General features: G+C 43.1%; 1 protein-coding gene across 1 annotated transcript in view; it reads right to left on the bottom strand.

The window, feature by feature from the left end:
- Positions 1-17,739, bottom strand: part of LOC126291992 (luciferin sulfotransferase-like) — a 99,206-nt gene that overhangs the window by 34,457 nt on the left and 47,010 nt on the right. Inside the window, exon 4 of the mRNA XM_049985764.1 lies at positions 16,250-16,391. Within this exon, the coding sequence (XP_049841721.1) occupies positions 16,250-16,391 (142 nt within the window). The remainder of the gene's footprint in view (positions 1-16,249; positions 16,392-17,739) is intronic.

The raw sequence follows: 17,739 nt of genomic DNA, 5'->3' as shown, positions 1-17,739 counted from the left end.
AAATTGCAGGAGAATCGTGAAATTAATTCCCGGGAAGACTGTATAAAAATTCATTCTATAGTTCACCACCAATTATCGTCACCAATATTCCGAGACATCATTCAATATGCCTGGTTTGCCTCAAAATTATCAGAAACTTAAAACATTTTCGTAAATGTTAATGGGGCATGTTTTTGTACAGATTTATTGCAAACGTCCTGTGATTGTAAAAAATCCGCTTTTATATGCTGCGCAAGATGTCGCAAAAATTATAGCTTTTTTTTGTTTTTACGACAATTACCACTGCGGTTCTTGTTTATAATTATTATATGTATAAAAATTGAATGTGTACCAATCGACTTTGTTATTTTGATTAAAAACCCAATGTTTTTCCTCATATACACTCCTGGAAATGGAAAAAAGAACACATTGACACCGGTGTGTCACACCCACCATACTTGCTCCGGACACTGCGAGAGGGCTGTACAAGCAATGATCACACACACGGCACAGCGGACACACCAGGAACCGCGGTGTTGGCCGTCGAATGGCGCTAGCTGCGCAGCATTTGTGCACCGCCGCCGTTAGTGTCAGCCAGTTTGCCGTGGCATACGGAGCTCCATCGCAGTCTTTAACACTGGTAGCATGCCGCGACAGCGTGGACGTGAACCGTATGTGCAGTTGACGGACTTTGAGTGAGGACATATAGTGTGCATGCGGGAGGCCGGGTGGACGTACCTCCGAATTGCTCAACACGTGGGGCGTGAGGTCTCCACAGTACATCGATGTTGTCGCCAGTGGTCGGCGGAAGGTGCACGTGCCCGTCGACCTGGGACCGGACCGCAGCGACGCACGGATGCACTCCAAGACCGTAGGATCCTACGCAGTGCCGTAGGGGACCGCACAGCCACTTCCCAGCAAATTAGGGACACTGTTGCTCCTGGGGTATCGGCGAGGACCATTCGCAACCGTCTTCATGAAGCTGGGCTACGGTCCCGCACACCGTTAGGCCGTCTTCCGCTCACGCCCCAACATCGTGCAGCCCGCCTCCAGTGGTGTCGCGACAGGCGTGAACGGAGGGACGAATGGAGACGTGTCGTCTTCAGCGATGAGAGTCGCTTCTGCCTTGGTGCCAATGATGGTCGTATGCGTGTTTGGCGCCGTGCAGGTGAGCGCCACAATCAGGACTGCATACGACCGAGGCACACAGGGCCAACACCCTGCATCATGGTGTGGGGAGCGATCTCCTGCACTGGCCGTACACCTCTGGTGATCGTCGAGGGGACACTGAATAGTGCACGGTACATCCAAACCTTCATCGAACCCATAGTTCTACCATTCCTAGACCGGCAAGGGAACTTGCTGTTCCAACAGGACAATGCACGTCCGCATGTATCCCGTGCCACCCAACGTGCTCTAGAAGGTGTAAGTCAACTACCCTGGCCAGCAAGATCTCCGGATCTGTCCCCCATTGAGCATGTTTAGGACTGGATGAAGCGTTGTCTCACGCGGTCTGCACGTCCAGCACGAAGGCTGGTCCAACTGAGGCGCCAGGTGGAAATGGCATGGCAAGCCGTTCCACAGGACTACATCCAGCATCTCTACGATCGTCTCCATGGGAGAATAGCAGCCTGCATTGCTGCGAAAGGTGGATATACACTGTACTAGTGCCGACATTGTGCATGCTCTGTTGCCTGTGTCTATGTGCCTGTGCTTCTGTCAGTGTGATCATGTGATGTATCTGACCCCAGGAATGTGTCAATAAAGTTTTCCCTTCCTGGGACAATGAATTCACGGTGTTCTTATTTCAATTTCCAGGAGTGTACTTTACAATGAAAAATGGAAAACCCACCGCCATGAATTGTGTTGTTGGATAAAAAGAAAATCCTTATTATTCAGTAATGTAACTAATTTGTTAAAGATAATGTACGTTTGGGAAAATTTCTGAATAATTGGTGGAATAATCAAAGAAAATGAAACAGAAGGAAAAAAAGAAGTGCCGGAGGAGGAATCGAAACCGAGACCTCCGCCGTAAGAATTCGAGCTCTAATTATGTAGGCCAGATGGCGACTCGGCAATGGACTAAGATTTTATACTCATAAGGCACCTAAGAAACCTTAGATCGATTTTTCCCGGGGATTTTCTGGTAAGTGCGTCCTAATATATTAACCACGTGACGTGTTAGGGTTCCTCTTTCACCACACAAAATTTCGGACAAATTCCCGACCCCACGGCCGTGCCGTCTCCTTGTAAGTGTGACGGTACGTCACATAAATATTGACATTTTTATCGGTTGTAAACAGTGAACAATACTGTGGAGTGTTAAGAGTGAACTAAAAATTATTTGTAAAAAACTTAAATATTTTATTAACATAATTAGTATAAAAGATACAGTTAATGTTCTTGAAACAACTGATATGCAGCGATAATTTAAAAGTAGCATCTTTATTTAAAACATGTCTATGAAAATAAGAAAGGATCGTAAAAGAGACGCGATTGTACGCCCGAGGAGGAAGGACGTATTTTATGGTACTCACACTGTTTAGTTTCGCGATACGGAAGGCAGCCATTGAGCGGCTACACATATTTTTTGTAAGTTATTCGGTATTCTGCTAAAATAAACTAATTATTGTTTCCACAAAATGAATTTCTTTGTAATAGTTGTCACCTCAAATGCTCGCAGTGGCTAATTATTTTTAATAAGCAATTTTTTTTCAGTAATTTGCGCTGCGGGAAGCTCATCTTCCGATGCAGCCTGTGGTCGGCCATTACGCGCCGAAGTATTAATTTATTTTTCAAAGTGTTAACAGTAACTGTAAATGCGAGAGATTTCGTTGTAGGAACCTTTCTAAGCTGCAACAGATTATTAATTTACGTTAAAGTTCATTTTTTAAATTATACAGATTCCATGAGTTCAGTAAGTTTTATCTTAGCCGCTCCATGGCAACAATCGAAATTCTCACGAGCCTTGCTTTGCAATCAATAAATAGAAATTAACGAAATTACATTCAATCCAGTTAACGGCAACTATATTTTAGCCATACGTTTAAAATCTAAAGTTGGTACATGAATAACAGCGGCCCTTCAAGAACCCGTTTCATATTTACTTATGCACGTAAGTAAAAGTGATAAGAAAAGGTAATATCCCTGAGAGAAAGAATCATGCTCTAACAAAAATTCCTGCTGATAAAATAAAAAAACATAACATAAGGCACATTGTCACGGTCCGCGCAGCTCCCCCCGCCATGCCCGCGGGCATGGGTATGTGTGTTGTCCTTAGCGTAAATTAGCTTACATTAGATTAAGTAGTGTGTAAGCCTAGGCACCGAAAACCTCAGCAGTTTGGCCCCCTGAGAAGCTTACCAAAAATCTCAATTTTCATGGGCAATATTTTACGGCAATGAGTGGCCACAGTAATATTTCGCAAACAATGCTTCAACACACAGTGATACTGCAGTGTGGCTCGGCAATATCGCTGATGGAGCATGTAGTTGCCGAAGTGTGGCCGAAATTGTCCATTAAGGGTGGAGTACATTCCTTATGGCTGAGCCACACCCACCTCTGCCCTGTGTAAACGCTTCTCTCCCAATCTCAGCCCTGTTTCTGCGTTCTCTCGAGTTGCATAATCTGAACGGTCAAACAAGTCCTGAAGCTAGCATCTTCACTGCATCATTGCCGGAGTTCTTGAAATTAAGGAGGTCGTTAGATGTGTAGGAAATCAGTTCGAAGACACCTTTGTTGTCATAGATTCGAAGAATGTACTGGAAAATCTAGACTAGCAGCGATGGGATTCCAATAGTAACCGCTACGTGCTCGATGTAATAAATTACTCTACCAGTGTGAAAGCCAACACAAACGTGTCCAGTTATTATGGGTCAGGGGACACACTATAATCTCTTGTGACGAAGTGGAGGACCAGCTGGCGAAACAAAGTGAGGTTAATGGCCAACCTTACTACACTCGCCTTCTACATAAGGATTTTTGTTGCTTGTGTAAAGAAATAAGTTCTTTCATAATGGTCACAGACGTGGTAGACCTCACAACAATACAAAGGGAGACATTATGGCGCTATACAGTAGAATACAACGCCAACATGTCCTAATTCCGTATACCAGTATAACGAAATTACTTCCGTACCTGATGTCTTCTGCTTCCAAATAACAACAAATAATGGCGCAGAACAATTAGTAAAAACCTGTATTGCAAATAATTCACCGGAATAGCTCCAGGCTTATACAGACGGCTCCAAAACGTCAGATAATGGTAGAGCGCTCTGCGCTTTCCTGTGCCCAAGCACAAATCTCAAGGAATTTATGTTGCTTCCTAGTGAACCTTCTGGGTTTTGGGCAGAAGCTATAGCTATACTCGCAGCTTTAAATTATTCAACAGACACTCACAGGAAAAAGCATTTTGATTTTAACGGACTGCAGAAGCTTGTTCCAAAACGTGCAGACACCTGTCATTCTCGAGATATCTAATCCAGTGGTAATGGACACCGTGAAAGCTACCAAATAAAAACGAATATAACGAAAAGAAGATAAAATTTGTGTGGATCACAGCAACTCTAACATTAAATGATCGATGACTTAGCGAAAACAGCTCCTCATCACGGTACTTTCATAAATACCGCATTACCGTCATCACACATGAAAACAACGAGTACGTTTTGTAGAAGAACAAAGCGACAATGGAAAGACGAATATCAGGCCTCATTGCTCGTTAAAGGGGAACATTTCGTCAAATACAAGCGAACATTTCTTCATAGTCGCTTCTCTATGCAATTAAGACGAACAAAAAATTTATAAAATCCATAGTCCGAATGAGAAATAATTATGGATCTTTTTCCTGCCATCTTCACCGAGTACACCTCCGAGATAATCCTCATTGTGAATGTGATGGAAAAACAGTAGGGGATATCAATCTTTTTCGAAAGTAAACGATATGAAATATAGCAAATTGAATTTATTCGGCAGTTAATCAGATGCCATCAACCATTACCAACTTCCATACCAACTCTCCCCCTGCAGAATAATATACACTACTGGCCATTAAAATTGCTACACCACGAAGATGACGTACTGCAGATGCGAAATTTAACCGACAGGAAGAAGATGCTGTAAATGATTAGCTTTTCAGAGCATTCACACAAGGTTGGCCCCGGTGGCGATACCTACAACCTGCTGACATGAGGAAAGTCCCCAACCGATTTCTCAAACACGGACAGCAGTTGACCGGCGTTGCCTGGTGAAACGTTGTGTTGTCTCGTGTAAAGAGGAGAAATGCGTACCATCACGTTTCCGACTTTGATAAAGGTCGGATTGTAGCCTATTGCGAATGCGGTTTATCGTATCGCGACATTGCTGCTCTCGTTGGTCGAGATCCAATGACTGTTAGCAGAATATCGAATCGGTAGCTTCAGGCCGGTTATACGGTACGCTGTGCTGGATCCCAACGGCCTCGTATCACTGGCAGTCGATATGGCAGGCATCTTATCCGCATGGCTGTAACGGATCGTGCAGCCACGTCTCGTTCCCTTAGTCAACAGATGGGGACGTTTACAAGACAACAATCATCTGCACGAACAGTTCGACGACGTTTGCAGCTGCATGAACTTTCAGCTCGGAGACCATGACTGCGGTTACCCTTGAGTCTGCATCACAGACAGGAGCGCCTGCGATGGTGTACTCAACGACGAACCTGGGTGCACGAATGGCAAAACGTCATTTATTCGGATGAATCCAGGTTCTGTTTACAGCATCATGATGGTCGCATCCGGGTTTAGCGACATCGCGGTGAACGCACATTGGAAGCATTTATTCGTCATCGTCATATTGGTGTATGACCCGGCGTGATGGTCTGGGGTGCCGTTGGTTATACGTCTCAGTCACCTCTTGTTCGCATTCACGGCACTTTGAACAGTGGACGTTACATTTCAGATCTGTTACGACCCATGGCTCTACCCTTCATTCGATCCCTGCGAAACCCTATATTTCAGCAGGATTATGCACGACCGCATGTTGCAGGTCCTGTACGGGCCTTTCTGGATACAAAAAATGTTCGACCTTTGCCCTGGCCAGCACATTCTCCAGATCTGTCACTAATTGAAAACGTCTGGTCAATGGTGGCCGAGCAACTGGCTCGTCACAATATGCCTGTCTATACTCTTGATGAACTGTGGTATCGTGTTGAAGCTGTATGGGCAGCTGTACCTGTCCACGCCATCCAAGCTCTGTTTGACTGAATGCCCAGGTGTATCAAGGCCGTTATTACGGCCAGAGGTGGTGGTTCTGGATACTGATTTCTCAGTATTTATGCACCCAAACTGCATGAAAATGTAATCACATGTCAGTTCTAGTATAGTATATTTGTCCAACGAATACCCGTTTATCATCTACATTTCTTCTTGGTGTAGCAATTTTAATGGCCAGCAGTGTAGTAATCCTAAAATTGATTATGAGACTTTTAGATAAATCAACGTCACTTTGTAAACACTGAAATATGGCTGTATGGCTTTCAGGCCAAAAGTCAAAATAAATAAATAAATTCAGCAAAAGAAAACTTCTTCTCTTACATCTAGCTATCTAGACATCATTCCACTACTATAACGCGGATCTGGCTGAGTCACTGCTGTTATCCTTCATATCTTCGTAACATGGAAGTACTGTGAAGTCCACCATCTGAGATTGCAGACCTCAGCCATGTTAATAACACCTGAAAAATGCTCCTGCCATACCATGAAAAAGCGAATATTCTCCTCTTTAAGATTCTGACTAAGTTTGGGGAACCAGATGCCTCAGTTCTCATCCCGCCTCGCTCAACTAAAAATTTTGGTATGCGACCATATTAGCGCTTTTTTAACATAGAACAGTGTAAATCTTTTTACATAGAGTCTCTTTGCAGTCAAGCCTTCATACTCAGCATCTCCCTCTCATTGTCACTGTCGGATATTTCTCTCTCTTTCCTGGCGTCTCCTTTTCGTTCCACTGCTACTTTCTTCTGTCTGACTCTCCAATTGTCACTGTCTTCATCCCCTTGTCTCGCCCTTCCTTAACACTGCCTGCTTCTGTGGCATTTTCACGGCCACTCTGTCCCACTGCCATTGCTTTGTCCCGTTCTTTTTCACTCATGCTTCCACTGTCTCTTTCTCGGCTGCAGTCTGCTATTTTTCTCTACAACCACCACTGTCAACACACGTCTGTTTGCAGTTTTGACCCCTGGACTAGGAAACTTTAACACGTGAGTACAGAGGATGTAGAGCAAGTGGGCAAATTTTTCGAGTTAAAGTTCGTTGGTATGGGGCTGGGAGAAGTCCAGATCCCCCAAGCCCACTTATGGTTTCCACTTATCTCTTTTTTTTCATTTCCACTGTCTCCTCTCTCTTTTACACCCACTGCTGTTATCTCCATTCGTCTCTCTTTACTGCCTCTGTCTCTCTTTACTGCCTCTGTCTCTTGCTTACCATCCCTATCTCTTCACTCTTTGGCTCCGACTGCTACTTTCATCCAGCTCTTTTTCTCTTTCACTCCCACTTTGTCTCTCGCACCATCTATCTCCTCTCTCTTAGGCTCCCACTGCTAGTTTCATCCATCTGCTTTTCTCTTTCACTCAGACTTTGTCTCTCACACCATTGCTATCTTCTCTCTCTTTGGCTCCAACCGCTATGTGGATCCAGCTCTTGTTCTGTTTCACTCCTACTTTGTCTCTCCCACTATCACTATCTGCTCCCTCTTTAGCTTCAACTGCTAATTTCATCCATCTCTTTTTCTCTTTCACTCCCACTTTGTCTCTCATACCATCACTGTTTCCTCTCTCTTTCTTTCTCACTGAAATGCCTCCTCTGCTCTTTACCATCATTGTCCCCCTACTACTCTCTTTCAGCACAAGACAACGAAAATATGTTGTCATCCCAAAATATTTTGTGAGAAAGTTGGAATGAGGGCTGAGGCAGCCCTTTCCTCACTTATGGATAAGACTCTTTTAAAGAGGAGCATATTCGTCTTTTTTGTGCACTGACAGAAACATTTTACAGCTATTTCCCTTTTCCTTGTTATAGGTGGGTGCACTGATTGTATATGAGGGGGTGCTAAAAGTAATGCCTCCGAATTTTTTATGCGAAAACTCTTAAAGTTTCTTATGTAACAAACGTTATTTACATTCTATCTTTATTCTTCATGTCTACATATTTATTTCTCAACATAGTCACCCTTACGACGAACACATTTCTCCCAACTAGAGACCAGTTTCTTGATACCGTCACCGTAGAATGTTTGACTTTGTTGACGGAGCCACAACCACACCTCTACTTGCACTGCTTCATCACCATCAAAGAAAAATATTCGAAGGTATTATTTAACTTTTGGAAAGAGATGACAGTCGAATGAGGCCAAGTCAGGACTATTTGTTTGTTTATTTGTTTTATTTGGCGTTATTACTCTGTTTAGTCCTCGAAAACACATGTTTACGTGGAATACATAAATTCAAAGAGAAAAATTAACCAATGCATATTTACAGAATTGAAAGTTCAAGCCAACAATATATCTTCTCAGCAAATGTTTAACAAATAGCACTAACTAAACTAGACAATTCACACTACTTTTTAAATTTAATATTGACACAGATAAGTGAAAATATGAATCCTATTAAAACCTACAGATTTTTCCTTATACTCTTCAGGAAGTTAACAATCACTTTACAATGCCTTTAGAAGCCAAAAGAGAAGACGCTGATTGAGGGAGGAGGTGACACCCACTCTTCAAAGTCTTCAGAAATTTCTATCGTTCATTGTCAGATTTGGAACACGAAAACAAGATACGGTTTATATCAGCTTCTGACTCATATGCAGGGGAATCATAAATAATGATCCTGTACAAAAAACGAGGTATGGTGAAATCGGAGTCAAACTTTTGCAGAAACAGTAGATCGAAATGCGCTCTCTAAAGCCACCGTTTTAAGGAATTTGAGGTTGTAATGCCACATAATATCCACATTTGGTTTGTTGTTTAACATTTCATATCTCTTGCCATTACTCCCGGCGTCACGTAAGTAGCCCGTATCTGGTGATTTTGAATCGATAACAGTTCCTGTGTCTGTAACTTGCTTCGCTAACATATCAGTTTCCACACTATAGCGGATTACACCGTGGGACTGCAACCACAACACGACGATTGACAGTCCTCTCCGTTTACAGCGAATATATTCCAGTACCACACACGAACTATAACGTTCGGTTGTTTTATTCCATCTCCGGTGTTGAAAACTTAGCAGTCTGTTGGTAGGACTCCGTTAATAGCCTTAAGGAGGAAGTTGATGATACGAAGTTAATTGCTTCCAAAATTGCCAGAGTCTGCGAGGTAAAAACTGAAGCATGTTTAAGGCAGTTTGTAGGCTTCATTGATTTCAATCTGAGAGCATCGGTATACTCCTCTTGAGGCATTTTGGATTCCTCAGTATACAGGATGGTCCATTGATACTGACCGGGCCAAATATCTCACGAAATAAGCATCAAACGAAAAAACTACAAAGAACGAAACTCGTCTAGTTTGACGGGGGAAACCAGATGGCGCTATGGTTGGCCCGCTAGATAGCGCAGCCATGAGTCCAACTGATATCAACTGCGTTTTATTAAATAGGAATCCCCATGTTTATTACATATTCGTGTAGTACGTAAAGAAATATAAATGTTTTAGTTGGACCACTTTTTTCACCTTGTGACAGATGGCGGTGTAATAGTCACAAACGAATAAGTATGTGCTATCACGCAACATACCGCCAGTGCGGATACATTACCCGTGTTAAAGTGGACCGTTTACCAATTGCGGAAAAGATCGATATCGTGTTGATGTATGGATGGCTAGTGTGATCAAAATGCCCAACGGGCGTGTGCTATGTATGCTGCTCGGTATCCTGGACATCATCCAAGTGTCCGGACCGTTCGCCGGATAGTTAAGTTATTTAAGGAAACAGGAAGTGTTCAGCCACATGTGGAACGTCAACCACGACCTGCAACAAATCACGATGCCCAAGTACGCTTTTTAGCTGCTGTCGCAGCTAGTCCGCACATCAGTAGCAGACAAATTGCGCGAGAATCGGGAATCTCAAAAATGTCAAAAAAAATGGCTCTGAGCACTATGGGACTCAACTGCTGTGGTCATTAGTCCCCTAGAACTTAGAACTACTTAAACCTAACTAACCTAAGGACATCACACACATCCATGCCCGAGGCAGGATTCGAACCTGCGACCGTAGCAGTCGCACGGTTCCGGACTGCGCGCCTAGAACCGCGAGACCACCGCGGCCGGCTCAAAAATGTCGATGTTGATAATGCTACGTCAGCATCGATTGCACCCGTACCATATTTCTATGCACCAGGAATTGCATGCGACGACTTTGAACGTCGTGTACAGTTCTGCCACTGGGCACAAGAGAAATTACAGGACGATGACAGATTTTTTGCACGCGTTTATTTAGCGACAAAGCGTCATTCACCAACAGTGGTAACGTAAACCGGCATAATATGCACTATTGGGCAACAGAAAATCCACGATGGCTGCGCCAAGTGGAACACCAGCGACCTTGGCGGGTTAATGTATGATGCGGCATTATGGGAAAAAGGATAATTGGCCCCCATTTTATCGATGGCAATCTAAATGGTGCAATGTATGCTGATTTCCTACGTAATGTTCTACCGGTGTTACTACAAGATGTTTCACTGCATGACAGAATGGCGATGTACTTCCAACATGATGGATGTCCGGCACATAGCTCGTGTGCGCTTGAAGCGGTATTGAATAGCATATTTCATGGTAGGTGGATTGGTCGTCGAAGCACCATACCATGCCCCGCACGTTCACCGGATCTGATGTTCGCCGATTTCTTTCTGTGGGGTAAGTTGAAGGATATTTGCTGTCGTGATCCACCGACAACGCCTGACAACATGCGTCACCGCATTGTCAACGCATGTGCGAACACTGCGGAAGGCGAACTACTCGCTACTGAGAGGAGTGTCGTTACACTTATTGCCAAATGCATTGAGGTTGACGGACATCATTTGGAGCATTTATTGCATTAATGTGGTATTTACAGGTAATCACGCTGTAACAGCATTCGTTCTCAGCATGTATCATATCGGAACAATCGAAATAAAATGTTCAAACATACCTACGTTCTGTATTTTAATTTAAAAAACCTACCTGTTACCAACTCAGCTGGTCCCGGCGGAGGTTCGAGTCCTCCCTCTGGCATGGGTGTGTGTGTTTATCCTTAGGATAATTTAGGTTAAGTAGTGTGTACGCTTAGGGACTGATGACAATAGCAGTTAAGTCCGATAAGACTTCACACATATGAACATTTGTTACCAACTGTTAGTCTAAAATTGTAAGCCATACGTTTGCGACTATTACAGCGCCATCTATCACAAAGCGACAGAAGTGGTCCAACTAAAACGTTCATATTTCTTTACGCACTACACGAATATGAAATAACAATGCGGATTCCTGTTTTAAAAAACGCAGTTGAAATCCGTTTGATCTATGGCAGCGCCATCTAGCGGCCAACCATAGCGCCCTCTGGTTTCCCTCTTCAAGGTAGAGAAGATTGATTCTTTGTAGTTTCTTCGTTTGACGTTTATTTCGTGTGATATTTGGCCCGGTCACAATCAATGGACCACCCTGTACATAGATAAAACCGGGCAACTGAGCTATAACAAGACCATTAAACCTGCAGTTTACATTAACAATCAGCGAGCCTGTCATATTATAATAATAGATTGGAATCTTCCAACTGAGAGTGTCAAGATCATATTTAAATTACGGCAAATGTGAGGAACATATGACAGGATGCCAAGAGCCAAAGCTTGTGCAGACGGCTGAAATTTTAGTTCTTCTGCTGGAAGCATTCTGTAATTGGTGAATGCAGTCTTTAATCCTATAGGCAGGACTACCCATGAATGAAAAATTTATGTGACAGCATTTGAAATCTAATGGCTAAGGACATCTCCCCTGCCTCCACTGTACAGAGGATGTTGAATGGCAGTGATTCCAAGCCGTCGCAGCACTCATGTGTTGTCACGCTGCAGCAGAGGATGCTCCATGTATGAACTAACTCTTCGAATTCGAAACTCAGTTACAGCAAGAAGTTTCTAACGCACCGACAAAGTTACGTTACAATCTATAAGAGTTTTCACATAAAAAATTCGGAGGCATTGCTTTTCAGCACGCTTTTATTCTCCACTGGCCATTAAAATTGCTACACCAAGAAGAAATGCAGATGATAAACGGGTATTCATTGGACAAATATATTATACTAGAACTGACATGTGATTACATTTTGACGCAGTTTGGATGCATAGATCCTGAGAAATTACATTTTGACGCAGTTTGGATGCATAGATCCTGAGAAATCAGTACCCAGAACAACAAACTCTGGCCGTAATAAAGGCCTCGATACGCCTGGGAATTGAGTCCAACAGAACTTGAATGGCGTGTACAGGTACAGCTGTCCATGCAGCTTCAACACGATACCACAGTTCATCAAGAGCAGTGGCTGGCGTATTGTGACGAGGCTAGGCTGCGTAGATGCTCGGCTACATTCATCTTGATCTGGTCAGGCAAACTCTTCTCTGATGACTCTAACAATTGATTTAAAGTAGAAAAGTTAGTTAGTGACTCATTTTCTATCCTTGACCACAGCACTAATCTTATCCTCAACTTTGAACATGTCTACATTTTTCCCTTGTAAACTCAAGTTTAACACATTCAAGTGTTCAAACACATCAGCTAAGTACGCAGCTGAGCAAAGCTAAGAGGTTAGTGAGAAAATCCGTGTATTTTGTGTCAAGAAGGAAGACACGAACCTCGTCTCTTATGTTCAAAAAATCTTGACAAGATCGTACCTCGAGAAAGCCATCTTACTTCCGTATGAATAAGAAGTTGCTCATGGTCACTGCCGATCTCTTCGCACAACAAAGAAAATAATCTGGAATGCAGATTTCCGAAATTCCTTCGCCAGGGAAGACGAATGGAATATTCCAGAATTTGAAATACGAACAGCTGCTTGCCTGAGTTTCTTAGAAGTAGATACCTTGGGGGTTGCGAAGCAACTCATTCGCTTGATACCGGCAAGTCTTCAGGTCCAGATTGTATACCGATTAGGTTCCTTTCAGATTACGCTGATACAATAGCTCCCTACTTAGCAATCATATACAACCGCTCGCTTACCGATAGATCTGTACCTACAGATTGGAAAATTGCGTAGGTCGCACCATCGAACTACAGACCTATATCATTGACGTCGGTTTGCAGTAGGGTTTTGTATTCAGACATTATGAATCATCTTGAAGGGAACGATCTATTGATACGTAATCAGCATGGTTTCAGAAAACATCGCTCTTGTGCAACGCAGCTAGCTCTTTATTCGCACGAAGTAATGGCCGCTATCGACAGGGGATCTCAAGTTTATTCCGTATTTCTAGATTTCCGGAAAGCTTTTGACACTGTTACTCACAAGCGACTTCTAATCAAGCTGCGGGCCTACGGGGTATCGTCTCAGTTGTGCGACTAGATTTGTGATTTCCTGTCAGGAAGGTCGCAGTTCGTAGTAATAGGCGGCAAATCATCGAGTAAAACTGCAGTGATATCAGGTGTTCCTGATCTATATAAATGACCTGGGTGACAATCTGAGCAGTTCTCTTAGGTTGTTCGCAGATGATGCTGTAATTTACCGTCTAGTAAGGTCATCCGAAGACCAATATCAGTTGCAAAGCGATTTAGAAAAGATTTCTGTATGGTGTGGCAGGTGGCTGTTGACGCTAAATAGCGAAAAGTGTGACGTGGGCCACATGAGTTCCAAAAGAAATCCGTTGGAATTCGATTACTCGATAAATAGTACAATTCTCAAGGCTGTCAATTCAACTAAGTACCTGGGTGTTAAAACTACGAACAACTCCAGTTGGAAAGACCACATAGATAATATTGTGGGGAAGGCGAGCCAAAGCTTACGTTTCGTTGGCAGGACACTTAGAAGATGCAACAAGTCCACTAAAGAGAGAGCTTACACTACACTCGGTCGTCCTCTGTTGGAATATTGCTGCGCGGTTTGGCATCCTTACCAGGTAGGATTGACGACCCGCATCTCGTGGTCGTGCTGTAGCGTTCTCGCTTTCCACGCACGGGTTCCCGTGTTCGATTCCCGGCGGGGTCAGGGATTTTCTCTGCCTCGTGATGTCTGGGTGTTGTGTGATGTCCTTAGGTTAGTTAGGTTTAAGTAGTTCTAAGTTCTAGGGGACTGATGACCGTAGATGTTAAGTCCTATAGTGCTCAGAGCCACTTGAACCATTTTTGGGATTGACGGAGGACATCGAAAGGGTGAAAAAAAAGGGTAGCTCGTTTTGTATTATCACGTAATAGGGGAGAGAGTGTGGCAGATATGATACGCGAGTTGGGATGGAAGTCATTAAAGCAAAGACGTTTTTCGTCGCGGCGAGATCTATTTACGAAATTTCAGTCACCAACTTTCTCTTCCGAATGCGAAAATATTTTGTTGGGCCCAACCTACATAGGTAGGAATGATCATCAAAAGAAAATAAGAGATATTAGAGCTCGAACAGAAAGGTTTAGGTGTTCGTTTTTCCGCGCGCTGTTCGGCAGTGGAATGGTAGAGAGATAGTATGATTGTGGTTCGATGAACCCTCTGCCAAGCACTTAAATGTGAATTGCAGAGTAATGATGTAGATGTAGATGCCGAGTTTTAATGTAGTTGATGATTTGAACTACTTCGTTAAGTATCTTTTGAAAAGGTTCAGGCAATCTTTTGCAACTAAGGCTTCACGATGGACACAATAGTCAGTCCATTTCACCTAAGGGCTACTACTCTGATGCGAGCTAGAACTCCTGTTTCTTTGCCAGCCATTGACTTTGCTTCATCCGTCGACAAGCCAACACATTTTTTCCATGCGACATTGTGTTCACTGACATAATTATTTAATGCAGTAAAAATATCGTCTGCTGTTGTATGCAGTAGTTCGCATGAAAAACGAAAATTTTCGAACACTTGGTCCTCCCGTAATTATCGTGCGAAAACCAACATTATAGCTTTTTTTTTATATGTCTGTGCTTTCATACAATTGTAGAGCTTACATGTCACTCTTGCAAAGTCTAGCCACCAATGTTTCTTCGATGTTAACTGTCGTATCAGTAATTCGTCTTAGAACAGTATTATTAGAGCGTGGGACAGTTCCTATTATTTTAGCATTTGCATCGCCTAACATTCTCTTGCAAAGTATTACTGCTGGTGGCAGTATAAGTTCCTTAGTAATTGTGTGGTTTTTCCCACATTTAGCAACAAGCCGAGCCACCTCGTAAGACACAAGGGTTCCATTTTCATTTACATTTGCACCACTGTGTTTGGTAATTGTTTTACGAGATGTTTTCAACTCTCCTAATTTATTTGTGAAAAAATATAATGACTTACTTTTGTACTGTGGGTGCTTTGCTTTAAGATTGTGCCGGAAGTTTTCTGGTTTCATACATTCATTCGAAATGCTTTTATAGCAAATTAAACATTGAGGTTTAGGCTGTTGCTCAGATCCAGTGAACGTAAAACTGATTTCCAAGTAATCAGTGTTATATTTTCTAATTTTTCCAGAAAGCTTAACACTGATCTTGGAAAGGTTAGGTTCAAGGGACGCCGACGATTTAGGTTCAATGGACACTAATAACTTCGGTTCGAGAGTCACTGACTTACCTGCTTGAACATCAAATGCATTATCTTCCTCTTCATCTGTAGGCCTTTCTCGTTTTAACGAACCACTTTTTAACCAACGGTCCATTGTTAACTACGCGAACTGTAGCTTCCGCGATAAACAACGCTTTAGAAACACTACTGTTTCAATACAGAATATTGAACATTTAATCAACACAGTCTCTGAAAGCACTGGTAATAAATTAACAATGGCCGATTGTCGTCTGAAAGTCGAGTTTCTGTGTAAAGTGACTGTCAGTTGTCAGCTGCAAAGAGGCAGCGCGCGCAGTCTAACGGCATACAGCAGAACTATGTATCTACACAGTGTAAAACTTTCACACATGCAGAATGAAAACTGTATTTTTACAAAAATAGTGTGCATTTGTTTTGGAGTGACCCTCGTAATAGCATCTTACGGACCACCTGTTGGGAACCACTGTACTAGCGGAATTAGAGTTGGTAGTACGAATTGTACCAGTCTAGAGACAGGAAAAAATTATAAAAAAACGTTGAATGAGAAGAGCGAATTACTTACCCTGGGCTTGACAGTTCTGATCTGCCTCGGCAGCAGTTCCAATGGTAAGTGACTCTTGATCAGTCTCGGTGACTTCATACTTTGAACTTGGTCTATCGAGTGGGGCACTTTTACACTTAAGTTAGGCGTAACTGATGTTATTCTGCAACAGAAAACATAGAGGACTGATGTACCAATACGTAATGTAGGCAAGAAGGCAAGTAGGTTTAAGTAGGCACTATGTTTCAAGTAAGTTGTTTTACTGTGTAACGCGCAAAATGCTAAGTGAATAAATTATTTATTTACGAGGGCATCCAATAAGTGATACAACACGTCTGCGCCTCTATGCCCGCCGGTGTGGCCGAGCGGCTCTAGGCGCTTCAGTCTGGAACTGTGCGATCGCTACGGTCGCAGGATTGAATCCTACCTCGGGCATGGATGTCTGTGATGTCCTTAGATTAGTTAGGTTTAAGTAGTTCTGAGTTCTAGGGGACTGATGACCTCAGATGTTAAGTCCCATAGTGCTCAGAACCACTTGACCCATTTTTTTCGCCTCTGTGCCCACACGGTAGCACTCTAGTGGTCGACGCCGGGGCCAAAGTCTTGTATCAATGATCTCCCCTTGGTCCACGTACTGCTGCCTGCGGAGTGCATCCTTCATTGGGCCAAAGAGGTGCAAATCGGAAGGTGCGAGATTCAGGCTCTAGGGTGGATGAGTCAGAACAGTCCAATGAAGTACTATGGGCTTCCCTCGGGGGCGCAGACCTGAGTGAGGCCGTGCCATGTCATGGAGAAGGAGAAGTTCGTTTGCATTTACGTGACGATTAATGGGCTGAAGTCGTTTCCTCAATTTCCTGGGGGTAGCACAATATACCTGACAGATGATCGTAGCACCATAAGGGAGAACATAAAACAGAATATTCCCTTCAAGGTCCCAGAAGGCCGTCACCATGACTTTACCGGATGTGGGAGTAGCTTTCTACTTGGAACGTCCCCTTCGAAAAATTATGAATGGCAGTGCTGGAAAAATTCTTACGTTATTACATGGTTCTAAAAATGGTTAAAATGGCTCTGAGCACTATGGGACATAACATCTATGGTCATCAGTCCCCTAGAACTTAGAACTACTTAAACATAACTAACCTAACGACATCACACAACACCCATTCATCACGAGGCAGAGGAAATCCCTGACCCCGCTGGGAATCGAACCCGGGACGTTATTTGATTTTCAAACAGCTGAGCAAAACTGAACGTACTCAGACAGTTCTCTTTTCACTTAATTCTGATCATCACTAAACTGACACACAATATTTTTATCGCAGCGCAATCTGACTTTCAATAATCCCTACAAAAGAATGGCCCTGACTAGCAATAACCTATACCTTTCATGAATCACTTATCCCACAAAAAACTTCGTTACTCTAACTACTGCAATACAGCGAGCGCCAACACTGAAAGCAAAATAAAAGGTTCTAACTACAGAAGACACTAACTACTGATAGGCATAG

The sequence above is a fragment of the Schistocerca gregaria genome, chromosome 9 (genome assembly GCF_023897955.1).
Source record: "Schistocerca gregaria isolate iqSchGreg1 chromosome 9, iqSchGreg1.2, whole genome shotgun sequence".
Taxonomy (NCBI): Eukaryota; Metazoa; Arthropoda; class Insecta; order Orthoptera; family Acrididae; genus Schistocerca; species Schistocerca gregaria.
This window is presented reverse-complemented; position numbering and strand designations above follow the sequence as displayed.